The sequence below is a fragment of the Capsella rubella genome, unplaced genomic scaffold (genome assembly GCF_000375325.1).
Source record: "Capsella rubella cultivar Monte Gargano unplaced genomic scaffold, Caprub1_0 scaffold_1, whole genome shotgun sequence".
In the NCBI taxonomy this organism is placed as follows: Eukaryota; Viridiplantae; Streptophyta; class Magnoliopsida; order Brassicales; family Brassicaceae; genus Capsella; species Capsella rubella.
Window position 1 is genome coordinate 2,467,674 of NW_006238923.1, and position 26,872 is coordinate 2,494,545.

Here is a 26,872-nt window from a genome sequence, read left to right on the forward strand (position 1 = left end):
GGTGTTGCATTTAAGATTACTTTCTTCCTTTCTGGTCTAATCCTTGTTCGATTTCTTGGGTACGAAGCATCTCAGGTAACTCCTCAACACCAGTGCTTCACCGGCATCAACTCATTGAATCAACCATATCAGGAAAAGGTACATCAACTTCTTGCCGTGTACATAAATGTGAAAACGGATTGAATATCGTCAACGTCAGATTGCGTACATTTTCTTACACTCGTTTTGGAGAATATCAGAATCTGTAAGCTGTGGAATTCCCCATGATCCAGATTTACTGTGGATGGAGGATCTTCTAATGTTTCTTGCATTGGCAGCTTCAATCTTGTGTTGTATTATCCAGTAGCACATCGTCCCTAATGTCGTGATCATTATTGTTGCCCCAATAGCAGTCACCCAAATAGCTAGCCACTTCTCTTCTTCACCAACAACAACAAACGACAAAGCCAAAAAGGCAACAGAGATGAGAACACAGGCAAGCCACATGAGTTTGTTTATCACAGCCATCATCTGTTTCTTGGCCTTGCTCTCTATTACCACCACTGATGTCTGAACCACCACGACTGCTAAAGAGATGAAAAGAGCGATCGAATCAAAGATGAAGAAAATTATGAATGGAGTCGTTGATGCAATATTCGCCTCCCCGAGGGAATGCCCATCTGGAATTTTACTTGTGTCTTCGACATACTGCCCTGGGACAGTGAAAATGGCTGCAAACGCTACCGTAGCAATCAGAACAGCTACAACAGTTGTCGAGTTGATTGCATTGTTTAGACCTTCTGTGTGCATTTTGTTGAGCTGTTTGGCTATACCTTGAACACGTTTTCTGGTCACGCGTGTATGCTCAAGCTGGTTGTGAACCTCATGCTTGATATCACTTACAGTTTGTTTCAGCTCTCGAGCAGGGTTAGGCCCGGATGCCTTAATGGTCTTGGCGCTGGGAACACCATGTTTCTGTAATATAAGAGCCACTTCTGGATTCCCAATCTTCTCAGCTGTGTCAAGCGCGGTTTCGCCTGATCGATTAACAGCTTTTGTGTCCGTCATGTTGTTGGCTAGTAGCAACTTAACAATCTGCGATCTGCCTTTTCGGGATGCAATGTGCAGCGCGGTATTTCCCTTTGTGTCGGCTATATTAATAGACGACCTATCCGCTTTGATAAGCTCCTCAACGACCTCAACATTTGTTCCTTTGACTGCCATATGAAGGGCTGTTTGGCCCTTCTTGTCCATCCTGATTGCAATCGCAGGTTCAGATGCCAGGAGAGCCTTAATGACTTTGACATGCCCGTTCCTTGATGCAGAGTGCAGGGCCGTCTTGCCATTGCTCTTGGCAATTCCAGCAAGGCTGCTTCCCAATTCCAATAGAAAGTTTACCACTTCCGTGTGTCCTTGTGTTGCTGCTGTGTGCAGTGCCGTTGTATTCGATAGATCCACCGTCATCGCTAGCTCCGAATGAGCCTCTGCTAAAACCTTCAACACATCTGTAAAAGGTCCGGAATTTTTTTTTAAAAAGCTAAACCTCAAGACGCATTCAACTGGATTTAATGGTGATTTTCAAAAGGGTTTAAGACGTACCGAGATCTCCTTGCTTTGCAGCAATGTGGAAAGCATCAAATCCGTTCCTCGCTTTGATCTCAACCAGAGCAAGATCATAGCAATTGATCATCTCCTTCACAATGTCTACGTCACCATACTCTGCTGCAACATAAAGTGCGGTTTCGCCTGATTGGTTCTGTTTCCCCAACAGCTCGTCCAACTCAGACTCTCTGGTTTGCGTAAGAATCTCGACAACTCTGTCTTTGTCTCCGCGTCTCACAGCTGAATGAAGCAGAGTGTCTTCGCGTTTTCCAGTCAGCTGTTTAGCCATTTTCTTCTTCAGAATGCTAGAACCCGCCAAAGTGTCTTCTTCACCTTCCATTCTTGATACAATCACAAAACCCTAAGAAAACCTCTCTCTGTATCAATCTCTTTCTACAGACAGATTACAAACTACAAATTCTGATTCTGGTCCAGTTTCCACCTCCTATATCTCCTCCACCCAGATTATTGGCCTGCGATGAGCATTATCACAGACAACCATTATATACAAACATTGAGCATTTTAAATAACAACAACACATGTACTAAGCAACAAAAGGAAAAGAAGAAAGATTGATCATACCAGGCCTCGGAATGGTCTTGGAAGATATGATGATTTTGGTGCTCTTGTTTTTCAAAGATTAACTAGTAGAAAGAGAGAAGACGAATAGTAGAAGAAATTAACAAGAATCACAAAAGTTTTTTTTTTTTTTTTTTTTAAATAAGAAAATGGGGAATTTGGACATGAGAGGCACATGTAAAGCAACGTCGATCACTTATAAAAAAAAAAAATATGTGAATCAATCTGCCAATAAACGTAAACGAATCTATAGCTAGCATTATAAAAATATATAAACTTGTGCTACTTTCTTGAAAGGTAGTGATCAGTGACACCTTTCAAGAAATTGTTTGATAAAAATGTTTTCCTTTTTCTAATGATCTCTACTTATTTAGTATTTTAAAAAATTGTTTGTTTGATTTAAAGATATACCAACAAGTGCAAGTAAAGTAGATTCTTTTCTTAGCTATGACCTCTGATGTATGAAGTTATGATCGTTAATTGTGGTTTAATTTGGATGATTAAAACAAACTTTGAAACAGTTGATGCTAATCGAATATCTTAATCGCTAATTTTTGCAAGTGCGCTTCACTTTTTTCTTTTTTAGTTGTTATATGTCTCTTCTTTTTTTTTTCTTTTTTTTTTTTGGTAATTTGATAAACGATGAAACATGATGGAAATAAGATACCAACATAGAAAAACAAAATGGTACGTTGAATAAATTTCGTGAATGATTTGATCGGATTTAATTAAGGTACCATGTCCTAAGTTTTGGAATCAATATTAGTTGAAAAATAGAAATAGAAAGGAACAAATAATAAATAAGAAACTGATACATATATTTTCCCATCCTTTGAAACAACTATATATGAATGAACACGCGGGGTGTTTAGTTTATGCTTTTTACCTTTTAACAAACGCGAAAGACATAAACACGATGATGCATTATTTGTTTGGATTACTTTGTCGTTAGTAACGAATAATTTGGTGATGATACGAAAACACATACACTAAATCACTAATACACATAAATTTCCTCTTTTTTTTTAGTTTGTTTTACAAAAATATGAATGAACTTTACTTTAGTCTTTATAATTCTTTTCCTCTTTTTTTTTTTCCTGATAAAAGATCCACTTTAGTATTGATTTTCATCAAAAGTACTGTGTGTTTCGTTAGCACTAACACATCCACATCTAATTCATTAACTATAGTTAAAAATCGCTAGGCAGAGATGATTTTGTGAGCTTTTAGAAAAGCGAGCTACAATATATATCGAGGCCATGGAACGAAAGTATTTTAGCAGTCCAACAAGATCGTTGAGGTTAAGGTAAGTGGGCTCAATTATTATAAAATAGTATTCCCATATCATTTATGACTGCATGATCAAAATTGCTTTTTCTTGCTATCAAATTATTCAAGTATGTTATTTTATTTTTTTAAACCCTAATATTTGACCTAAACTTTTTCCATTAATAGAACTCTGAAGATTCAGTAATCTGAATGATTTAATGAAAAGTCCAACTGTTGCAGAGAGTAGTGATTTATCCTTTGCTGCTCTATATATATAAAAGAAGGAAAAAAACTTTAAAACATTAAACAAATTTCAAAAACGTTAGTAGAAAACAGAAGTCGCCGACCCAAATAAATAGATCAAATCAAATTTTGATTCGGCGCAATAAATATAAATTCAGTTTAGAAATAAAAGACCGATTAAGTTAAAAAAAAACAAAAACAAAAAAAAAGAGTGACAAGAGAAGAGCTTCATGCAAATAAAGAAGGCAACAAGAAAGTAGGCACCAATTTAATTCATACTCTAACTACTTAAACATGCTGCTTTTATGTTTTTTTTTTTTTTTGTGTGATATACAATACATCAGAGTCTGGCACATCGAGCGATATCTATAATCTTCTCTTCTGTCACTATTATTCATTCTCTTTATTTCTGTATCCTCGTCTTCTTCTCATTTTCATAACTTCATCAGTGCCTCATCAGTCATACATATTAAGGACTTCATAGCTAGCTAAGTACTGACCATTATATATCTTCTTACCAATAAATAGATCATTCCTAAGCGATGAGACCAATCAAATTCTAACCTAGCTAGAAAATATTTTCCAATACAAGAACTTGGCCGATACAAACTATTACCATTCTTCTTGACCCCTGGTTTCTTCTATTGTCCGAAAGATAATATTTTTGGCAGCTTCGATACTTTTAGTAAGTAAGGTGACCTGTGTGAATTTTGATTATTTGAGATTTGTAATTTGTGAAATAAATGGGGACCTGAATCCGGGGGTGGTGGTGTGATATCAATGCGAAATTGAATGTACTTACTTCCCTACCAAACCAGCTTTCTTTTCCAACCATTCCAATGCCGACACGTCATTTTATTTTCCATTATACAACAAAAATTGCCATACTTATGGTGTTATCATAAGTAACCATGATCTTGTACTACATATATATATAAAAATCTCCACTTCTTTTACAAAACAAAATACTAAGAAGCTGTTGCAGTAAATAAGATATAAACATTTAATTTCCTCTTTTAACAGCTAAAGTTATATAACTAAAGTGGCATGAATATATAGTGTGACATGCTTTATTTAGTTAGTAACTAAATATGTCACAAAAAGCATAACATTATATATATATATATATATTTTTAAGGGAAAATTCACTACAATACGATGGCTTCTCGAAATATTATCATTATTTACCAAAGGTATACAATAAATAAAATTATTACACCCGTTTTTCTTATTCCTTTTTAATGAGAGAAAACTATATTGCAGTTTCTGTGTCGTTCATATTTTCTTTCCCATCCAATTAGATTAAAAAAAAAAAAGAAGAAGTAAAAGGTAACAAACAAATACAAATAAAATAAATTAAACAAAAGGGAAATAAACTATATAGTCACCTTTATTTGTGGGATTTGCAGAAGTTTGAAGGAGTAGCTCTCTGTATATATGCATATATATATGTTTACAATCAATGATTCTCAAAGGTGGAACACTTCACATAAGTTCGTCGGGTATCTTGAAAGTATCGGGATCGTCTTCTTCGTTAATCCAACCATACTTCTCAAAGAAAGGATTCAATAGCGATTTTGGTGGGTACTCATCAATGCAATGATTCCACACATTCCCTTTAGCTTCTCCAACGTTAAGGTCTCTCACTACTTCCCAAACGCAGCTGTTGCACTTGAAACCTGCCCCGAAGCTGATCATGAACACTCTGTCTCCTCTCATCAGCCTCTTCTTCGCTTCCATGTACCCCAACACATACCACAAGCTACTCGCCGACGTGTTCCCAAACCGGTGCAGCGTCATCCTCGCCGGTTCGAGATCGTACTCGTTTAGGTCGAGGCTGTAACCGATTGCGTCGATAACAGCTTTACCTCCCGTGTGGATGCAGAAATGGTCTATACCGGTCTTGAAGTTAATCCCTGCTTTGATCCCTGCCTTTGGAGCCGCTTGAGCCACGTTCGAGCCTTTGCTAGGGTTTTGACGAAGCTTCTTGATAAGAAGACACAGCATAAACCTCAAGAGCTCTGTGACCGGAAGAATCTTTGGAGTGATGACTTTGAGGTTGTCTACGAAAGCACGAGTCGCCGCCTTTGGAAGAGTCTTGTCTAAGTGGACACCGATATGGCCTAGCTCGTCTTCTTTTTGGATGCATGCGTTGAATGAATCGTCCCTGGCTCCATGGTGCGTCCTTACCAAACACCTTAGCTTGAACATGGCTCTCCGGCTCAGACTACGCTTGTTCGTCAAGAGAACGGCGCAGCCACCGGAGCGGAACAAGCAGTTGGCAAGGATCATGGACCTGTTGCTTCCGCTGTACCAGTTAGGGCTAAGTGACTCGGAGGTCACGACGAGAGCAAGCTTGTTCTTGTATGTTTTAAAGATGTTCTTGACAATATCTATGGCGATGACACTGGCGCTACATCCCATGGCCGTTAGGTTGAAAACCTTGATGTCATCTCTCATTTTGTAGTGGTTAATGATTCTTGCAGATAGTGAAGGCGTTGAATTGAGCATGGAGACGTTGACAACGAGGATGTCAATATCCGAAGGTGAGATTTTGTTTCTCTCAAGGACTTTCTCAATAGTGTCAATGTAAAACTCTTCCATCTCCGAGATAGCATCTTGTATCGTAGGATGCTGCTCACGGCCCTCGAAGAAGAGCCTTGGTGCGTACGTCTGCTCCCCGATCCCGGAACTAACGATGGCTTTGAGGAGGAACTTGTACTCGTTGAGCCGAAGGTGTTTGTTTCGGAGGATGACGTCACCGCTGAACTGAGTGTTGACCATACGATCATCGGAAGGTTTGTGACACTGGTAGTCTAAGATGTAGCAGTTTTGATCTCTCTTGGAGTCTATCCGTTTCCAGATCTTGAAGGTAAGGTAAGAGACCAGAAGAGAGAAGAGCATCAAGAGAAGATCCATGATTAGTTCTTGGTGAGTTAATAAAGAGAGAAGCGGTGATGATGGTTATATAAATAAAATGTATGAAAGATTGTTGTGGGATATATAAGAGGACCAGTGAAGCAGGAAAAGACAGCTCTCATTTTTTGACAACTCATATCCGTCCAATTACATCATTTGGTAAAATATCCTCTTAAGGGTGGGGTTAATCAAAGAGCAACATAAATTTAATTGGCAAAGTTACATGCTAGGACAAACTAAATTAAATGGTAAGAAAAACATATTTAAACAATAAGATTGGCACATTGATGATGTTGGTGTACAAAGTGGACGACGACTTCTTCGCCTGTCTATTTACGTTTTTAATAAGTTTCTTACTACTGTCAGAAAGATTCACACACACATGCACCAACCTAGTTATTGTAGATACTAGCTAGTATATATAATGTATATGGGGTTACTGACAGGGCATTAAAGTAAAGATGTGAATATGAACGTTTCTAATGAATAAGATTAAGTCATGTATCTTAAACCTACTAGAGAGATTTGGGGTTGGGTAGCAAACTTAGGATTGAATAAGTAAATTTTTTTTTTAAAATAGAATTTATTTGTGGATATATATATATATTCTGGCCATTATCAGACAGCCAAATTGTATTAGATTCTCGATGGTTTTCTCAAACATTCCAATGAAACCACTAGCACTCAAACACTGATTGTCATATATACTAACTCTTGTGTCATACAACAAGATGACACATTGATGTGGATGTGTATTTGCTAAGTCCAGAAAGACTTCGCCTGTGTCTTATTTATTAAGTTTAATACACGCGGAACTTTTTGGTACGTTCTGACTTTTCAAGACACCATATACATATTTTACTATATATTTTTTCTGTCACATTTATTAAATTGAAGACATCTACTAATTAAAATTCTTTTCATCTTCAGTTATTAACATCATCATCATCCGTAGAAAAAAGCAGTCATATTTGAATTTTATTTAATTTTAATATTAACTGTTACTTACGAATTCATTATGTATATGTCAAAATAGGACTCATAAGCTAAAAGCACACGATCGTATCGATTGACGTACGTTTGTTGGACTAAGGACCAAAGTTTTGAAGTTTTAGATAATGGGGTATCAAAATTAATTCATATGTTTTAACAAAAAATTTATGTTATAAAAATGAGGTTGTAGATGAAAGAACAATAAAGAGATTTGGTGAGATATGAGTATGAGAAGAAGCAGGTTTATGAAATTATTGAACTTTTTTGGATGTAAGTGAGAGTGTTGTGATAGCTCATCATCTCAACTTCCACCAACCTAAATTACGTATCTCTCTTTTGCTATACAAATTAAAACCATCAACGCTTACTCACACTATCTGCGTGCTCCTACGTTCCTTTTACTTTTTTCTTTTTCTCTTAGTATTTAATTAGTCAACCTCAAGTTCATAACCATCTATCTCTTTTAATTGGAGTATATAACTTTTTCCGTTTTATCTTTTAGTTATAGTAGTATAAACGTACGATGACGCTGTTTACTACATGCGAGTCAACTTGCTTCTTAAATGAAATGGTCATGTGTTATTGTGTACAGTGTAGTACTAGCTAGCTAAGTGAAAGAGTAGTTTTGAGGTTAGTGCTCATAACGAAGGGTCAAAGGGAGTTAATGTTTGCCGCTGTTTTTAGTTTGTTGGTCATTTCATCATTCTCACCAGTTTGACTTTTCTCTTGAGATTATCCAAAGAACCAAAACTTTCGATTCGATTCGATTGCCTAGCAAGTGGAGAGACGACACTGGTTTCACAATCATCATTTACGTGATTGAAATTATTAAATCATATCTATATATATGTCTATGTCACTTAGCCTTCGTGATTAAGTGTCGTCCTTGATAGTATATGTTTTAGGACAATTCTTTCAAACCTAAGATTGTAGGCCAAATTTAATAATTACTACTGTAGCTATAGTATATGTTTGAAATAGTTAGTTTACTGATCACGCATAAATGCATAATAGTTCAACTATGTTACATATTGGAAAAAAACGAGTTACTAAATATCAAAGCTTTGATTTATGGAACAAGAACCCCATAAACATCCTAATAATTGAAATCAGGTTATCACGAGGGTTGAGATTCATGACAGTGAGGTATAGTATATTTATGCAGGCAAAAACATGGACAAAAAAAGAAGAAGGATGTTGAGATATTAACTCTGAATTGAGTCACTTTTTTATTTATTCATAATGAGATGTTAACATGCATGGTTTATTTTGTATGTCTTTCATCAGAGTTGAAGTTGAACATGCATGTTGCCACTGAAAAAACAATAATTAAAGACGACGATGGCAGATACATCGTGGGCAAACTGGTATACGTCTCTCCTGTGTTTTTTTCTTTTTCTTTTTCTTGCATTGCATTCAGAAGAATACTAAAAGAAATCTAAAATCATTAAAGACATATTTCATCTAACTACTTAACTTCCAACCACAATTCTTCTTTTATTTTTTATCTTTTGCTGCTGCGAATCATCACCTTCTTTTAGCAACGACCCATATTATTTTGTCGGTCATTATCTATATCAATTATTTATTTCTCTTAACAATTTTTTTACAAGTCAATGGAGTAACCATGTTACACGAACTAACGAAACATATTTAAAACTAGCCTTCAGTTTAACAACGTGATCGTTCCTTCTATTCGATCGACTACGATAGGAATCACTAGTACAAACACACGAGCTGGAAAAGTAAACCCCTATTATAATTTATACACATGCAACCTTGTATATATAGGTTTGGAAATCAAAGGTCAACCAAAAGATTTATAATGAATGAGACCTGGGAGTGACCAAGTGTGTAGTGAGTGTGAACAACAACACGTACGAGAAGATCAATAGAACTCAAACGAGCACAGGAGGTACACTCTGGAAATAGCAAATAGAATGTGGCCATTTTCTATATATATTTAACTAATAATGTGAAGTCTAGTAATATAGCAAATTGGTATGGGCTTTTTTCTATTAGCAACGGGCTATGATTCCGTTGACATTATTAAAATTTGAATTTAAATGTCGTTTTTGGACTACGTTGTATAGATTTCATAGAATTAAGAACAAAGTTACACACGAGCTTTTTTTTTAAATGGAGCGATGCTTCAAATCCGTGGCTTGGCTAACAGCCATGTACTTGTTTGTTTTTGATACAAGCACAGTTCTTCCTAAACCAATATATAGGTCGGATATGTAACTATTCAGATCTTCGGGGGTAAATCTGACAATCTTGCATGATCCGAGCGGGTATTTTTTGTAGAAACTCGTATACCCGGGAATGAGTTTATTCGAGACAGAGGCTTGGATCTCGACCCTAAGTTTTGGATCGGGTACAACCCAAGGCTTATGTTTCTTGTAAGCCTCTTCGAACGCTTCGTTGAATCTTCTCAGTGACTCCTCCGCCTTCGTTTCCATCGTCGAATCTCTGGGAAGCGACGTTACTACATCTCCCCACGCCAATTTCTCATATTTCTCGAGGTACTGAGTCACCTTAACCTCGTGATTTGTCACCCAATCTTCTCCGAGTACGACCTTGAGGTTCGAAGTACGGACCTTGGTCACGACATAATGGAGGTTGTTTGCGAGGAAGAGATATGATAGAGCTGAGATGTTGTAAAGACGAGATTTGGCGTCGATTTTGCAAAGCTAGACGAGAATCAACCACGCGAGTCTCGCCGCCATTGGAGATTGATCACCGGATCCTGGATTTTCTTCACCGCTGCTTCTGAAGTAATCCTCCGGTAAAGGTAACGATGATGACTCCTTGAAAACTGTCGTGAGTGAGTCGTTGTAGTCTGCGAGGAAGACGATGAAGTTCATCACATACCTCGTGAGCTGATGAACTCCGCCACCAGGAATCGCCGATTTAGACGACTCTTTCGTAATCGATGATTGAAACTCCATCATCATCGCGTTCACTGATCCGGAGAGTTTTTCTAGAGATTCAGACGCTTGTGATCTAACGGTAGCGGTTGAATCGTAGCTGAATATCTGATCAATTTTGGGAATTAGGTGTAAGATCGTCTGGTAAACATCAAGCGTTGGGAAGATCTTCTCTGCAGATTTTTTGGATTTCGCTACTGTTAGTGAGAAGATGAAGAGGTTTAACGCGCTCTGTAGCGTAATCTCCACGAAGCAAGACTCAGCGACGGAGGAGGTGAAAATGTGATTGGAAAGGATTCGTTCTCTGTTAAACAAAGTGGTGATCGCTACCCTCGCAACCCTTACCCATGCTTTGATTTTCTTCTCCAGAATCTCCCATTCTAGTTTATGCATCTGCGTAGAGGTTAACTTCTCAAACCCTAGATTAGATAATGCGTCGGCGATGATCTTTTTTCGAAATTTCTTATAGATTTTAACACAATCTTTCTCGTAACCAGAAGAGATCATGCAATTTGCTATCATCTTTAAATCCACGATAGCATTAGCATCTCCAAATCCTCCTCTATCGTTACCTAAGTCAGATGAGGTATCATAATCAAGCTCGTGATCATCAGATGAAGAATCTAAAGCGTTTCCACTTGATCTCAAAGGTGTGTTGGACTCGGACAATCTCGAAGACCAACCGGAGACAGATTCTGGATCCAAAAACCGGCTATTTGATTTCATAACCCGGTAAAACTCCTTTTCCAAATGCTTCATAGCTTTGCCCATCAAATCCTGGCCTTGAGCAAGCTTAGCGGAGTCTGGGTTCATCACAACCGTACTTTGAATAGCGTATTGTAACCTGCCAAGAACCTCGAGGAAGTGTCTGCCTTGTAGACGATTTTGGGGGGAGAAGAGGGAAGAGAGGATGCACGAAGATGTAGAAGAATCGTTGTGGTGTGGGGAAACCCATTGGCTTATGAAAGCTTCAACGACATCCACACTATCGCCGATTAGAGATTCGGCGAATCCTTGTTGTTGTTGCGGCTGGGGCTTTGAAGATTTTAATAAGGCAGATGGTTTCAAGAGCATCATGTTTCTTGGGTTTGAAGAAAGTAGTCTTTCGGTGTTGGGATATTTATTCATCGTATTTGGTTTGTTGTTTTGGTGGAAAGGTTTTTCAAAGGAAGAGCTGTTGTTTCGACGACTGTTTGTTTTTTCTGTTGGAACTGTTGGGTCTAAAGTCCATCAAATTGTACACGCTGGTCGTCCCTCTTTTTCTCTCCTTAGAGCATAATTATTGGTAGGCTTTTAGTAAAATCTTAGGCTAAAAAAAGTTAAGAAAAGGTGAAAGAAGTCTCTTATACAAGAGATATATATTAACTTTTCTTAATTTTTCATCACTTTTCTTAGCTTAAGAGGTTTTTAAGAACCCATTGATAATCATGGTCGCTTTTAAATTTGGAAAGTTTATAATATGCCTAGCAATTAAGTCTTAAAATTTTGGAACAACAATTTGTTTCTCTTCTGATTATGTCAATGGTCTTAAATAAAATTACCTTGCATGACTGGATTTTAAAACATATGTGAAGAATTCCTTGGTTGTGCCAACACAATTTATTTTATCTTTAAAGATGAAATGACAAAACAAACAAGATTTCTGACATTCTTTAGACATTCAGTTAGAGACATAGTTTGTTAAATGGTCAATGATGGCAAAGAATTGTTGTGAAATTAATAGATTGGAAACTCTTTTATACATTTAAGTGACAAAAAACAATAAAAAGCGGAAAAAGAAAGAAAAATGGTAAAACCCGAAAAATATTTGGTTTATTAGTTTTTTGGACCTTTAAAAAAAAAAAAATCAACATGAATTAGTTATTGATATTTAAATCATATGGCAATAATTTCTAATTTTATTTAATGAAAACTAAATTAACTCAAAAGTAAATTTTAATTTATATTCTTTACTAATAGTCGTATAAAACTGAAACCTTTGTTTTGTTTATTTATTTCAAGCTTAGTCCTGAAAGTTTTGTTTTTTAATTTATTTGAAGTTAATTAGATGCATATATATCCATTATTCTATAGTCATATTATTCTGTGTGAGCATCAATCATCCAATTGTTGTTAAACAAATGTTGTAGCATTACATATTTCTCTTGATAAAACGCTATTGAATCCTTTATGTTTTAGTTGTTGCAATATAATTCTACATTTAAAAACTGAAACAAGAATCCATATGATTATTGGTTCTTTCGTCAGATATGGTGGTTCTCATCTAGCACATCCTAACGATGGTTGCAGATTATTAGCCAAGGAGGCCTATACACATTGTTGATTGTCCTTGCGAATCGTGGTCCTCACAGTTTGGCCTGACGGCTATAAGAAAAAACAAATAGAAACAGAAACTGTAAAACCTAAAGAGACGAATCTGGACTCAGAGATGGGGAATAATTGTTTGGTAAGCAACTTACCATGGATGTGTGTTTCAAGATGGAGATGGTGCAGTTGCTGTTCTTATGGTCACGCGATAACATAAGTCTCACGTGAGGGATGCTTTTCCATGTTTCCCCGAGAGCTGGTTTGGTTTTAACGCCTTCTCCCCCAGCACCCACAGTGTGGTTCGTCACCTTCAATAATACAAGAAAAGGTTTAAACTTTTAAAGCACAATGACACACTTAATGCCCTGAAACGTTATTAATACCAGTATTGCGATGCTATGTTCATGTGCCAGCTTCTTAAGCATATATCCAACGGCCACCATCAAAGCGCGTCCTGCACACATCGAGTTGTGAATCATTTCTTCATAATTATCAGCTCATCATCTGTTAGCCATATAGGTGAATAAATTGTGATGGACGTACAAGGACATGTACCCTGTGAGCCACTGCCTCCAAGGATTGGGGTTATCAAAGAAGAGATTGAATCAACAACTAACAACCGTAACCGTTGTTCATTCACATTCGTCTGCACCTGCAATAGATAGATAAACAAATGGTTAACACTTAATAATAGACATGAACTGACATTGAGGAAATTGCATCTTCTTTGATAGCGTAATACCTGCGACCTCAAAGTAACATCTAAACCTTGCAGTATCTCAAGCATTGTGTAGATGTCATACACTGTGTGACATGATATTCTGCTGATTACTTTCTGCACATATACGTTTCATCATACCTAAGGTTTAAACAATTAAAGAATTGATGATTGGTGACTAACAAGCTAGGGGACAATAATTGCTGGTGAAAAAACCTGTCCTAAAGAAGTTTCCGAACTTGAGCCAAACTGAGCAATGCGTCGAGCAGAAAAAGAGTTCCCCGTGTCTAAATACAAGACTCTGCCAGCATGCTTCTCTGCCACGCTTGCAGCAGCTTGCATGCAAAACTATTCATTCATAAGAAATCACACAATGTAAAAAGGGCTAAGCAAAAACAACATATCATTCTAGGAACGTTTTGATGTCCTAAATTCTTGGTTGCAGCTTATAACGCTTAAATGAAACAATCCACAATTCATAAGCATACAAATATTATGTGATATTGCAGTAGAAAGGCTTTAAAATTTGGTATCTGTGAGTAATGCAAGCTAAGAGTATGTGAATACATACTTGCGTTTTACCAGAAGATGAAGGTCCGACAAGTTCGGTCAGCTGACCCTCACGGAATCCACCTTTAAGCAATGAGTCCACCCCTTTGTCTCCGGACGATAATGTTTGTTTATTACGCTGTAGATCCTCCAACAGTTCCATACCATTCAACCATGGCCGACACCGAAGTTCTACCAAAGAAAGCATGACAGTGATACCCTGAAGAATCCAAAAGGAAGACATGTAATTATTGATCACACAGTCAAACCTCAAAAGTTGATTAAGAAAATCAACAAGAAACGTTCAGTAAAAGCTAACCTCTTTCAATCTATCTGCATTTTTCTGTCTATCAGCAAATGCAGCAAGTTGGTAGAGATCATGAAGAAGAAAATCCTCAACTGCAATTTTAACAAAAACGTAGTCTTCTGTCTGAACGAACCCGAGTTTATAACTAGAAAACTTAGAAGCAAACTCGATTCATGACTCGTATGCACAAATCCAATTTCTTAACCAAAAGAAAAAGAAGCAAACCAAACGCAATTCGTCGAACACCTTAAAGCGTAAACAATCAAACATCAAAACAGCAACACTATCCGAGATTTCAGAGTACGAGCTCTCCAAAATTTGAAACTGTTTCAAAGTAAACTTACACTAACAGGACTACGAAATTACGTTTCCCATGCCAACCACAGTCGTTTTTGCAGGCAAGCGGGGGAGATCAAACAGAACCGATTACGCGAAAACGAAGTACAAGAAGAAGAAGATGTAGGACAGAACCTGTTAGAATTCCATGCGAGGCGCAAAAATGTCGGAAAGAGGCGTCAATGAATGGATTCTCCTTCTCCAGATGTTTCAGAGGCGCCATTGTTACATTACAACCTCACTCCCCCCCAAATTGTATCACTTGGGACTTGGAAAAGAACAATCTGATTAGCGTCCGGTAATGAACGTTAATGGGCTGTATATCATTCAGGCCCAATATAAGGTTAATTATATAAATTTTAAAACTTGCAAGGCGTTATTTTACACCTTATTGTCCCAAAAATGACTTGAGATTTGAGACTAGAAAAGAAAACGTTACTGATTTTATGGCTTGTTTTCATGACCTAGATTTAAATCCCAAATTTTTAATCTAAATCTGTAAGTGTATTAATTACAGTATTAATGTTTGAAGATTCGAAAAGTTTTGAAAACATATAAATATTATTCTACGGATCCGAGATATATGTACAGAAAGATTTACAATTAATAAAAACGGATTTGTTTTAAAGTTTTGGTAGTGTATTATAATTATATCTGGTTTTGTTTATTTATATTTACAAAGATCTTCTAACACGTGGCACAATCTAAATATGTGTTTACACATTTCGTTAAAAAACAGCGTCCATAGATATGATCAAATGCACTAAATTAGTGAAATCAAAAACACAAAAGACGTACATCAGCTAAAAAGCACAAATGCTATTACAAAGAAAAAAAGGAAAAAGGCACAAATTGCCTACTAAAAAACATTATTCCATCTCTCTCTATATATATCGGATCCCTTCACCATCCTTTGGACATCTCATAATTAAAATCTCAAATATATTTAAGTAGTTGGAAAAGAATTATATAGAAGGGAGACACTAAAAAGTTACAAGAGATGAAGTTCATTACATTAGATGAATTCCGACCGTTCGGTCGTCTCTAGCTTTGACCAAAACAGTGATTTCAGAGAAAGATGTTAAAGCGGCATGCGATTTGGCAGATCTTCAAATATGCAAGTCGGCGGTAACAACAGGAAGCCCACCATCCACAGAATGTTGTGGAAAGCTAAAAAAACACAAGTCGTGTTTGTGTAAGTACTTGATAAGTCCACCGATTAGTCAGTATATTGGAGCTGCTAAAAGAGTCATAGCGGCTTGTGGTATACATTTTCATAATTGTTAAGTTCAAATGTTAGTAGCGTAATTATCATAATGTTATAATCAAAAAGCATAGTATTTGATAATGTTTATCTTTGGGAGTTTTTCATGTCGGAGTTATTGACATAATTAAGCCGCCGGATAATTGACTACCGAACAATCAAAGTGTAATGTTAATAATGTTTTACTGTGCCACATTATTGATTATTCCAGAGAAGCTCTGCGGCTTCTGGAGAAGTCTCAAATGGAAACGAGAAAAGAGTATGGTATCCCTTATCACGTAGGTTCGCAAGAACATAATACAATGAATCAGGAACGTAGGCTGGTCGACGTGAGATGACCATCTTATTAGATGGAGGTGGGTTCTCATAGAGGTCGATGAAATGACTAGCCATGTCAATGTGAGTGTAGGCAAATTAAAGTTAATAAGAGAGATCCCAGAGATATTGCAGCCGCTGCTGCGTCCTTGCTAGGAGGAGGCTCCATCATTCAAAAGACCTTTAAACCCTAAACCCAAAACAACTTTTAAACGTAACCCTAAAACAGAGAGGGAGAGGGACACGGCCGTAACGTAATAATGGTTTTATCGCAAATACAACTTTTCATATACTTGTGGGAAGATATATGTATAACTTGTGACGATGGTTTATATGAAATACAAATTTCATAGCACAATTCTTACAGAATTAAAAACGTATGTCTAAGAATGTTTCGACTGATTTTATGAATCATTTAAGTTAATTGTCTCCAACACACATTGTAAATAATAAATCGAGTAACTTTTGCAAGCAAACGAGCAAATTCAGACAGAAATGTTGAAACATAGAAATCTGAGTACGCCACCAACTTAGTATATATATCCCATTCATTGTCACGTCCCAGACTCTAAATCCCCGATCGATTCACCCAAATTTAAAAACCGAAACCCGGTTAGCATAAACCAAACAAGTTACCAGCTGTAAAATAGGGGTAAAAATCATAGTCTTTTTATATAATTTAGATTTTACAGATATTTTACTTTATTTATTTATTTAGATTTACAGATATTCTACTTCTTTTTGTTTTGTCATTTTCTTAAAAAATCTTCACAGATTTGAAATCATTAATTTGATCATATCAAACTTATCTAGTACTATAATTTAAGGGTAGATGGATTTACTTTCTTTATAATTAATTTTTCAAATTTCTGCAAAAGGCATTGCTTTTAAATTTTGATAGTTTCATTCCAATAATCTGTGTCACATAATGTAAATATGAGATGCACTAAAATTTAATTAAAAAAAAAAGAGAGGATAATACTCTACCTTAAATACACACTTCCCTATTGCAAAACATTACTCTCCATCCATGTATAAATACAGCTTCACCATCCTTAAGCAAATCTCACAATCAAATATTACATTCCATACATTTTCTAAACGAAAAAAAAAAAAAAACAAAGCTTAGAAGGAGAGATACTAAGATACAAGACATGATGATGAAGTTCATTACATTTCTTTTCATATCGTTGGTTATGTCGTCTCTAGCTCCAACAAAAGTGGCGGCATGCGCCGTGATGGATCTTGCACCATGTCTATCAGCTGTACAAGGCGGAAGCCAACCATCGGCTGAGTGCTGCACAAAACTAAAAGATAATCAGTCGTGTTTTTGCGATTACCTAAAAGATCCACTTGTTGGTCCATTCTTGTCCGCTGGTAAAAAAGTTCTAGCAGATTGTAATGTCCCTATTCCTTCTTGTTGAAAATTTTAAATATTTATTGAATAATTCTGAATGTAATAACTATAAAAATCATATGTAATACTAATATCATATGTAACAATAATGCTTGATCATTGGGACTTTATCGTCACGGTGATATCAACCTAAATCAATATAGTGTTTGTTTTGTTTTATAAGAGAAAACTTATCAACTAACGAACCAAAAAAAAAACAAGTTACCACTAGTTTACGATCGTTTTACTTTTAAAATTTAGTATTCTTTTATCAAGGATATTCTTGTCAAGGATTTAGGATGTGCTAATTCTTAACTAAAATTTATTTTGTGCTAATTAACTGCTAGATTAGCGTTCCATCAGATCTAGACGAATATATTTTGATTCATTGCTTTGGAAGAGTCAATCAAAAATATAAGAAAAGAACCTATTTTATTTTTATTTTTGTAACAAAGAGAACAAGAACCGGACCAGAAAAACAAAAAAAAAAAAAAAACGCCCAAGAGAATCGAACCAGGGAAAACACTAAGTTCTTCCGTGAATCACAAGAAAGTAGCAAACGATCAAAGATGAAAAAGCTGGTTCTTGTTCTCCTTTTGCTCTCTTCTCCTTCTTCAGTTGGAAGGAGGGAAGAAAATGGCGTCTGAAGTCCTCTTTGAACGGAAGGAGTTCTCCACCTCCGGAGTCACCTTAAAAGCCGCCTGCAGCACCTCCGGTGACAAAGCCTTCCACACCGATGTCCTTCCAGCCAAATGTGTGAAAATTGGACTGCATAAAACACAAAGAAGAAGATAGTTACAAACTTTTTAGTTCCACACAATCTTAAAACACAAATTAGAACTTTAGAGAAAAGGTTCTTACTCGGGAGTAGTGACAATGGAGAACCACGACATGCCATCAGAATCAGCAATCTTTGAAACCACAAAGAACCTTGGAACAATGAAGAGAGAACCAGCTTTGATATGAGTCTCAAGAACTCTTTTACCATCAGCACCAACCACCTGGACCCTTCCACTTCCACCCACAATGTAAGTCACCTGAAGGGCCGAGTCACAAGAGAAACCAGGAGAGCACATGGAGTGTCCATCGATCCGAACAAGATCAGCTCCGAACCCAACCTCTCCAACCAAAGGAAGGTTCTTGGTGTTCAAGACAACTACTCTGCCTCCATCCTTGATGTCTACATCAAGAGGAGCCTCCAAACAGTTCAAGACAAACCCATCACGGTGCTCCTTCTTGGGCTGTGGCATCTTGAAGCTCGCATCAAGCTTAACAATGCCATTACCGGTTTGAGAACCAACGAGCTTCTTCACAGTGCACTCATCAAGGTCCCACGCTCTACCAACAAACTCAGTAGAGAAACCGGTGAAGATACCGTTCGAGCCAGTGAGATAGAACTCAGTGAATTGTCCAGCTTTGTGACCCTTGTGGGTTTCACCGAGGAAGAGGATAACAAGCTCGGTATCCTCGTTGTTGAACCACCATGTGACCACACCAAAGGGAAGAGCAATCGAATCGCCTTGTTTGATTTCGATCACCTTCTCCTCCTGCTCAGGGAGGACAATTCCGGCAGTTCCAGATCCTGGAATCAAAATAAGAAAAGGTAAAGTAAGAAGCTTTTTAATTCCTTACACGCGAGGTTATTAGATCAAACGATGAAAACGTGATCAAGCAAAGCAAAAACAGCAAAAGACTACTCTTTTCTAGCACACAGCAGTCGTGATCTGTTTGACTATCATATTTGTCACAATTTACACTTTTAAGATTGAAATCAGCTTAATAGATCGTAGAATCAGGATCACAAAAACCCAATCAGAGTAATGAATATGCATAAATCACCATAAAGTTGACAACTTTTTGAAGAAACAAGAAGATCAGAACATGAAAAATATCAAAACCCTCAAAACCAAAGCAGAGTTAGACAAAACATCACACGGATCTCAATAAAGTCGACAGCTTTAGAAGAAGAAAAACGAACCTTGAAGAACATAAGCGACCTTAGAGGAATCAGAGTAACGAGGGATAGCGAAGCCATGCTTCTCAAGAGCAAGCTTAGCGGCTCCAATGTTACCCTGTTTAAGCATCGGCAACTCCTCTGGGCACCACGCATAGTAAGATCCTCCATCTCCTCCGTAAACCTTCTTCGGCAGCTTAGGTGAAAGATCCAACTCCATTATTCTTCGTAGCGAAAAGAAAAAAAAAACTCAAAGGTGGACGATGGAAACAGTAAAGAAAAAAGATTGGGTAAAAGAGAAGTAGTAAATTTCGATATGATGTGAATGAGATGCGACACGTATATTTATAGAAGAGGCTTAAGAGTGAATCCGTTACTATACACGGAGACTGATTCGGCGAAGATTACGATATGATTTAGTTCGGGATAATTATCATCTTTTAACGTTTTAATTCAAGTTTAATCTATTTTTTATCCCCATGATTTTATTTTTATTTATTTATTTCGTTTCTGATAATTCTATAATTATTGATTTTGACTCTACCAAATAAAGATGCTTAGTGAATTATAAGAATATAATTATTGTTAATCCATCACGTTTATTTTTTCTTCATAATCTATTTAATACTATATAGATATTATACCAAAAGTGCTATTGGATAAATCAAATTCTTTGAATATTTGTTGTAGAAATATATATTTTTTCAATATATTAAATTATTTGTTTCCAATTTAGTAATCTTCAGGTAATGTTTTCCTTTTTCTCTTTTACCTTAGGATAGGATTAAAAATGATGAATTGCAATATCTTAACTAATCTTATTGTATTTATGTTTATATAAGCTAATCGCTGGTTTTCTTATTTATTTAATTAATTCTTTTATTTGAAGGATGGAATGCTGACAGGGTTGTATATTATCTAAGTTTTAAAAGGATTTATCCAGTAATATACAATTCGAAAACAGTCTGTTTTACAATTTTATTTAATTCGAACGAGCAACGTGATGGATAAGTTGAATATTGTTTTTCGTTTTTTTCAAAGAATTTTAATAACATAATTAATATGTAATTCTTTTCCAACCGCAAATGAATTGATTTTGTATTAAATTTGGTCAAGATTATTATTATAAAACGTCCATTTTCCAAAGTAAATCCTAACGGTTAAGTTATCTCTCCCAGAGTGAGAATAATATTTAGAGGCCCATTCTTATAATATTCAATAAGGGGCTTTTAGAAGAAAGCCTATGCACGTGAATTAAAAAGCAATAGGAAAAAAAATGCAAAATAAGTGTGGCTGCTGGGATTCGAGCCCAGGTCTCCACGGCCACAACGTGGAATTCTTACCACTAAACTACAGCCACTTTATTGGCAATCAATATCAGACAACAATATTTATACAATAAAGCAAAAAAATGCTTTATTTATCATCTGAATTATGTGTGTATACTCTATATACTGGCCAAGTCCCACCATCTGCTTAGACAACTGACCTACATCTTTGTATTTAATAGCACATGTTTCATTCATAGTTGGTGGAGCTTTAATTTAATTTCTTAAAAACGCAAACAAAAAAAATCGCTTTAAAAAAAAATATGAACAACTAAATTTTGATAAAATGTACAAATCATATCAAGTCTAACGTCAGTAACGTATCCTTTCCACCAGCTTGAGACAATGACTTGGTTAGAGAATAATATATGCACGTTTCGTAAACGGAGGATACATCTGAAACTGAGGGAAAAAGATTACAAGATCACAAACAAAGAGATGATAATATATATATATATATATATATATATGTAATTAGTCGACAGCCACATGCCTAGCAAGTAATAATTAAAAACACAGAGCCAGTTTTGGTAACCTCGTCAAATAGACAGATGGTCGAACAGTTGGGAAGCAGTCCAATGAGAAACAACTAGGCGAAAGAAAAGAGTAGCCTCACTTTCTTTCTACTCTCGTGGCGAGCAACCCATGTTACTTGTCACTTTTGCTACCATTTTAATACTATATATTAGCAAAAGTGAAAAAGAGAAGAAAATCAAAAGTTGTAATAATGGGTCTCAGGTCAGCTAAGTTAATGGTTCAGAGCATATGCTTTCGAAGATACTCTCTCAAAATCGTCACTTTCTTTTTGGTCTATAAACCCAAAACTAAACGTCTCCTCTCATTTGGCTTCTCTTTTGATGAGGTCTTAAAGGCCTATATCAACAATGGATGCTCCTCCTCATCAAACCTTCCTCTCTCACCCTTTCTCTCTGTCAATGTTTTATCTCTTACATAATTAAATACACGAAGATACTCTCAAGCTCAAGGTGCCGGAGATGAGATGAGACGGCGGCCGAGATTTGGCTGGAGAGGGAAGAGTGATCCGTTTACCATTTTCTAATAAGGTGTGATCGATTTCATGGGCGAAAACTAGAATTAGAATTTGGGCAACTATGTTCCTTTGGCAGTTTGTTCTTGTTTCTTGAAGAGTTTTTTGTTTTTTTTGGGTTTCCACGTTTCTTGATGATAAATTGATAACATTAACAGCAATGATTTGTCAGTTTTTGTGTCAGATATATTTGTACTCTACCACTGCTGGAATTTAAGATATGGTTTCTTCGGTTACTGTAATTAACTATTCTATCTCCTACATAATCCGGTCTAAGTCTAGCCCTTCTCTCAACGAGCTATAAGGCATAAGCAATAAGGGGCTCGTATACTTAAGCTGGTGCTGGTCAATATAGTATCAAATGCTTTTAACCTGACTGTATCATAATCATAATATGTAATTATGACTTGAAATGGTTTTGTCACTACCTAAGTAGAACACAGTATTACGTTAAATTTTGTACATTTAGAACAAGAATTACAGAAACGAGGGCACTAATCTTTGAGATTACGTTAATGGAGCATTCCCCGCACCTTTTGAGATTATAGCCCACAAAGAGAAGGAAAGAGATCGGCAATAATTCAAAGAGTGCATCTAAAGTCCAACTGAATCATAAAGGGATCCAAAACCAAAAAAGAGTAATTTAAGAACTATCCATCAAAGTTAACACAAAATTCGATAGAAAGACAAAGGTAGTTTTCAGAGAAAATGGAGGACAAAAGTTAAAAATAACTCAAATGAAAATATCTTTCCCCATAAATAAAACTTCAATAGAAGAAGCCGAGAACCTTGCCTCCCACATTCTTCCTTCTGGCTTCTTCATGGTCCATGATGCCAGCGGATGTAGTCAGCACGATGTACCCAAACTGCACAAATTCAGTGGCTTAAAATCATTATTACCATAAAGACAAGTTAACAAACTACTAACATTGTTGAATTAGGACAGTATGCAAAGTGTAACTAAAACGTTTCCAATGCTTGATCTTATAGTGTATAAGGCCATCATGGTAACAAGAAAAGTCTATCAGACAAGATAACCTGTCTCGAAGGGAGCAAACGGGCAGTCCAACCCTCAATTTCCTTGACACCAACATCAAAACGGGGGCTGATAACACCACACTTGTTCAACCTTCCATTTAATTCAACGACAATCTTGCCAGATCTGTGGTCATCGACATACTCAAACTCGCCGATGTAACCTGCATTTGAATGGTAAACCACACAAACTAAGGAACAGACACCCAAGGATGTTGAGGAATCTCAAAATTAAAACTAGTGGGAAATTCATACCGTGCTTCTGCATGACAATCAGAAACTTGATAATCACTTTTGAGGACGGCCTGATCATGACCTGCCTCTTGCCTCGTTTCTCAGCATTGTACATGCTCTTGAGAGCATCGTTAAGAACACTGATTCTCACCATCTTGCCCTTAGCTCAATCCTCTACTGAAACAAGTCAAACAAGAAACATGAGCTTGAATTTTTTCTTTTCTTTAAAGTAAAATAACTAACCCAAACATAAGCATTTAAAAATTTTAGCATCTGATCTTCGTTCAAAACAGGAACGACCTTACTGTAAGTATTTCATGATATAATTCACAATATCAAGCATCATTAAAAAGTAAGAACTTGTAAATATAAAACGAAATCACTAGAAGAAATTGAAACAGGGGTCTCGTAGTTACACTCCAGAGAATGCATTCACAGAGGGAAAAAAAAGAGCTGAGACTGACTAATTCGAAAGCGTTACTAAGTTCACTATGAAATGCTACATCAATAAATGAAAATCGTCAACAAAAAAAAAAAAAAAGGCTCTAAGATCCTAAATTCTCTAATGTGAGACAACACAACTCAAGAACTGTAAGCAATCGATCACTTCTGAATATTCTATAATCAGAGTCTGAGAAAGTATAGTGAAAAGACTGTACCTTAATAAGATTGGGAGCTCGAGAGGCTGGGGCACTCAGTGACGGAGAAAAGCAAATAGAGGAAGAAGAGAAGGTGAGCTAGGGTTTTCTTATCAGATTTTATACTAGAGATACAATCAGAGAAACCAAAATGAAAGGCGTGTTATGCGCTGCGTTTAGCTTCAATACAGGCCCAGTGGGCTTCTTTGTCACGACCATTAAAGCCTATTAAAGCTAATAATTTGGGCATTCCATATTGGGTCGGATCATCAGACCTAATAAGACTGATGTGTCTCTAAGCCTCTCAGCCGTCAGATCTTGAATAAAATTGATATAATCTAGCGTAGTATAGTTGCACACGTCAATGATCCGCATCAAAAGCCTTTAGCGAATAAAATAGAAGACTCCATTTTCTGCGCTTTCATGTGCCTCAGAGCCGTCAGATCTTAATTTTTAAAGTCGCTTAATCTGAGCGAGTAACATTAACACACGTCATTGATCCTCGTCAAATGCTGTAAGCCAATAACATACGATATCTCCTTCTCTATAAATAGTGAAAAACCTCGGGAAATCTAACAAGCACACCACTATCTCAACTCTTCCGATTCCCGAGTAAATTACAACCCAAATCGCGATAATGGCACCCAGAGCCGAGAAGAAGCCAGCCGAGAAAAAGCCTGCGGCGGAAGAGGCCAAGGCAGCGGAGAAAGCCCCGGCGGAGAAGAAACCAAAGGCCGGGAAGAAATTGCCACCTAATAAGGAGGCCGGCGACAAAAAGAAGAAGAGATCGAAGAAAAACATCGAAACCTACAAGATCTACATCTTCAAGGTGCTGAAGCAGGTTCACCCAGACATAGGGATCTCGAGCAAAGCCATGGGGATTATGAACAGCTTCATCAACGATATCTTCGAGAAGCTGGCTCAGGAATCCTCGAAACTCGCTAGGTACAACAAGAAGCCGACGATTACATCTCGCGAGATCCAGACTGCTGTCAGACTCGTCCTCCCCGGTGAACTCGCTAAGCATGCCGTCTCTGAAGGTACCAAGGCCGTGACCAAGTTTACCAGCTCTTGAAGGAACTAGGTTTAAGGGTTTTTTAGGGATTTCGATTTGCTATGTTAGGGAATTAGATGCTTTGCTTTCTTAATTTTGTATTTTGTGGATGTATCTAGAAAGAAGAGATCACTGCTGGTTTCTTCTGTTCTTATAATTCAATGTCGAATGATATATTGTAATGTTTTTCATTTCGATTTACCAATTGAGATGATGGACTTGCAATTTCTTATATATAAATCTTTTTATTTATATACCATTGTTTCATTACTGCGAACTTTTTATCCATTTCTCTTACATTCCCAAAACGAACAGAGTCCAATTTATCCTAGCAACTTCATATCGCAATATGCATATAGTAATTGAGAGATATTGAAATGGAATTGAAGATGAGTAGCTGAGTCTTAACAATCAAGGTCGACATGTCACACACAGAGCATTACCATCGGATTTAGGTGAACGCACTTAAAATTAAAGAGGAGTTTTGGTGAACCCACAACCAAAAAAAAACATAATTAACTTGATAAGTGTCATAGTCATATTTTAAATTTCTTCTATCTTCCTTAAGCTAAATCCAGAAGAAAATACATGAATTCTAGAAGAAAAAGCCTAATAGAAGATGATATTGTTTACTAAATAAAAAATACAGAACAGCCAAATAATACACAAACTTACTAATATATAAATTGTAATTGGTGAATACGTGAGAGTGTGAAAGAAGAAGAAAGAGAAGACCCTGAAAGTAAGGACAAAACTAAGAGAAGAGTTCAAAGGAAAGGTTCAATCCGTAAATAAAGAACTGTTTTATAATTCTTCTTTTTTTTTTTTTGTCAATGGGGGAAAGAAGAAGAGCAGTTAAACGTGCAAAGAAGAAGCCCTTTCCATTTCCATAAACACATAAATTGCGCATCCATCAAACAAGCTTTGATTTTGCTCATCCAAATCCCACAATCTTTTCGTTTTCTCGCAGACACCACCACCATTATCTCTTTTTCGTCGTTGTTGAATACAGGCCTTTCTGATTCAAGATGTTAATGGCGCCGTTTCTACGGAGAGTATCGGACCGTTGGCCGGTCATCGCTCAGGCTGCCACGTGGACGGTTCTCCTCATGTTCACTGTCGCCGTCGCTTCGTTCGCTCCGGAGATGGCGTTTGTGTCTACGGTGTCGTCTTCGTGCGGAGGAGGAGATGGGTTCGTGAAGATCCCTACGGATTTTGCGGGGGAGAGTGTGTGCGTGCCATCTAGCATGGTGAAGAGATCGCCTTTCGATTTGTTTGTGCCTTCGATCTTCGCTGCGGTTATGGTCACGGCTTCGGCTTGTTTGCTCCGAACCTGTATTGGCACCGAGGACAATGCAGATGATTTATAAACAACAGCAACTACCAAAATTTGTAAATTAATCGATAACTTTTGTATTCATTTTCATAAAACAAAAACATCTTCACCCATTTGACCCATTTGATCAAAACAAAAAAAAACATATTCACCTTTTCCTTTTTCTAGACAAGTTCTTTCTGTGATGTTTATTCACGACTCACAATCACGATCCCACGAGTACACAATTTGATCTGTTATGTTTTATCATAAACCTCCTAACCAAAACGTTTCGGACCCTAGACTAAGCCAAAAGACTAACTTGGTTATTATGGTCGAACCCTCTTTTTAAGTCTTTCTGGCTTCATTGATAAAAGCTTACTGATTCTATAATCTTTCTTTTGTTATAAAGGGATTACTGATAGGAGTTTCTATATGGCGTGTGATCCTCATTGTAGAGTGTAGACTGTAGACCATTTCGCCTGCTTCCACATGGCGTGAGCCCAAAACTAAAACTAAGTGATGATGAAATGACACCACACTATAAGGAGACTTGCTA

At 36.8% G+C, this 26,872-nt stretch overlaps 8 protein-coding genes and 1 non-coding gene across 12 annotated transcripts; 2 read left to right on the forward strand and 7 right to left on the reverse strand.

The window, feature by feature from the left end:
* Positions 1–92: 92 nt before the first annotated feature.
* LOC17900412 (ankyrin repeat-containing protein At5g02620) lies at positions 93–2,253 on the reverse strand. The gene is made up of 3 exons (XM_006306364.2): positions 2,165–2,253; positions 1,579–2,054; positions 93–1,484 (listed from the first exon to the last, which is right to left on the reverse strand). Exons 2-3 carry the CDS (start codon positions 1,919–1,921, stop codon positions 196–198), a joined length of 1,632 nt encoding a protein of 543 aa, XP_006306426.1. The 5' UTR covers positions 1,922–2,054; positions 2,165–2,253; the 3' UTR covers positions 93–195.
* A 2,583-nt stretch (positions 2,254–4,836) lies between these two features.
* Positions 4,837–6,650, reverse strand: LOC17900281 (3-ketoacyl-CoA synthase 3). Its single transcript, XM_006304406.2, has one exon. It carries the CDS (start codon positions 6,590–6,592, stop codon positions 5,159–5,161), a length of 1,434 nt encoding a protein of 477 aa, XP_006304468.1. The 5' UTR covers positions 6,593–6,650; the 3' UTR covers positions 4,837–5,158.
* A 3,070-nt stretch (positions 6,651–9,720) lies between these two features.
* On the reverse strand, positions 9,721–11,780 carry LOC17896681 (exocyst complex component EXO70H1). Its single transcript, XM_023790033.1, is given in 1 exon segment — positions 9,721–11,780. A coding segment is annotated over 1 exon segment (1,923 nt). The 5' UTR covers positions 11,644–11,780.
* An 841-nt stretch (positions 11,781–12,621) lies between these two features.
* On the reverse strand, positions 12,622–15,044 carry LOC17897364 (DNA repair protein RAD51 homolog 4). 2 transcript variants are annotated; one of them, XM_006305381.2, is made up of 9 exons: positions 14,868–15,040; positions 14,409–14,488; positions 14,112–14,309; positions 13,757–13,888; positions 13,565–13,657; positions 13,378–13,474; positions 13,206–13,276; positions 12,975–13,130; positions 12,622–12,879 (listed from the first exon to the last, which is right to left on the reverse strand). In XM_006305381.2, the coding sequence occupies exons 1-9, from the start codon at positions 14,953–14,955 to the stop codon at positions 12,823–12,825; spliced, it is 972 nt and encodes a 323-aa protein (XP_006305443.2). In that variant the 5' UTR covers positions 14,956–15,040; the 3' UTR covers positions 12,622–12,822. The 2 variants fall into 2 exon arrangements, 1 of the variants encoding a protein (XP_006305443.2); XR_002832396.1 differs by lacking the exon at positions 12,622–12,879 and having other exon boundaries at positions 13,110–13,130; positions 13,366–13,474; positions 14,868–15,044.
* Positions 15,045–18,158: 3,114 nt separating this feature from the next.
* LOC17899543 (glutelin type-D 1) lies at positions 18,159–19,976 on the reverse strand. Its single transcript, XM_006305135.2, has 3 exons — positions 19,686–19,976; positions 18,569–19,289; positions 18,159–18,475 (listed from the first exon to the last, which is right to left on the reverse strand). Exons 1-3 carry the CDS (start codon positions 19,879–19,881, stop codon positions 18,322–18,324), a joined length of 1,071 nt encoding a protein of 356 aa, XP_006305197.1. The 5' UTR covers positions 19,882–19,976; the 3' UTR covers positions 18,159–18,321.
* A 973-nt stretch (positions 19,977–20,949) lies between these two features.
* Positions 20,950–21,021, reverse strand: TRNAH-GUG. Its single transcript has one exon. It is a non-coding gene; the product is annotated as a tRNA-His (tRNA).
* A 1,605-nt stretch (positions 21,022–22,626) lies between these two features.
* On the reverse strand, positions 22,627–24,071 carry LOC17898501 (40S ribosomal protein S15a-1). 2 transcript variants are annotated; one of them, XM_023788992.1, is made up of 4 exons: positions 23,966–24,071; positions 23,328–23,483; positions 23,076–23,236; positions 22,627–22,903 (listed from the first exon to the last, which is right to left on the reverse strand). In XM_023788992.1, the coding sequence occupies exons 2-4, from the start codon at positions 23,458–23,460 to the stop codon at positions 22,805–22,807; spliced, it is 393 nt and encodes a 130-aa protein (XP_023644760.1). In that variant the 5' UTR covers positions 23,461–23,483; positions 23,966–24,071; the 3' UTR covers positions 22,627–22,804. The 2 variants fall into 2 exon arrangements, with proteins under 2 accessions (XP_023644760.1, XP_006303419.1); XM_006303357.2 differs by having other exon boundaries at positions 23,328–23,480; positions 23,966–24,060.
* A 449-nt stretch (positions 24,072–24,520) lies between these two features.
* Positions 24,521–25,252, forward strand: LOC17897284 (histone H2B.1). The gene has a single exon (XM_006304226.2). The coding sequence runs from the start codon at positions 24,582–24,584 to the stop codon at positions 25,017–25,019; it is 438 nt and encodes a 145-aa protein (XP_006304288.1). The 5' UTR covers positions 24,521–24,581; the 3' UTR covers positions 25,020–25,252.
* Positions 25,253–25,669: 417 nt separating this feature from the next.
* On the forward strand, positions 25,670–26,448 carry LOC17898311. Of its 2 annotated transcripts, none has more exons than XM_006304255.2 (2): positions 25,670–25,776; positions 26,011–26,448. In XM_006304255.2, exon 2 carries the CDS (start codon positions 26,027–26,029, stop codon positions 26,366–26,368), a length of 342 nt encoding a protein of 113 aa, XP_006304317.1. In that variant the 5' UTR covers positions 25,670–25,776; positions 26,011–26,026; the 3' UTR covers positions 26,369–26,448. The 2 variants fall into 2 exon arrangements, with proteins under 2 accessions (XP_006304317.1, XP_023632646.1); XM_023776878.1 differs by having other exon boundaries at positions 25,718–25,740.
* Positions 26,449–26,872: the final 424 nt, after the last annotated feature.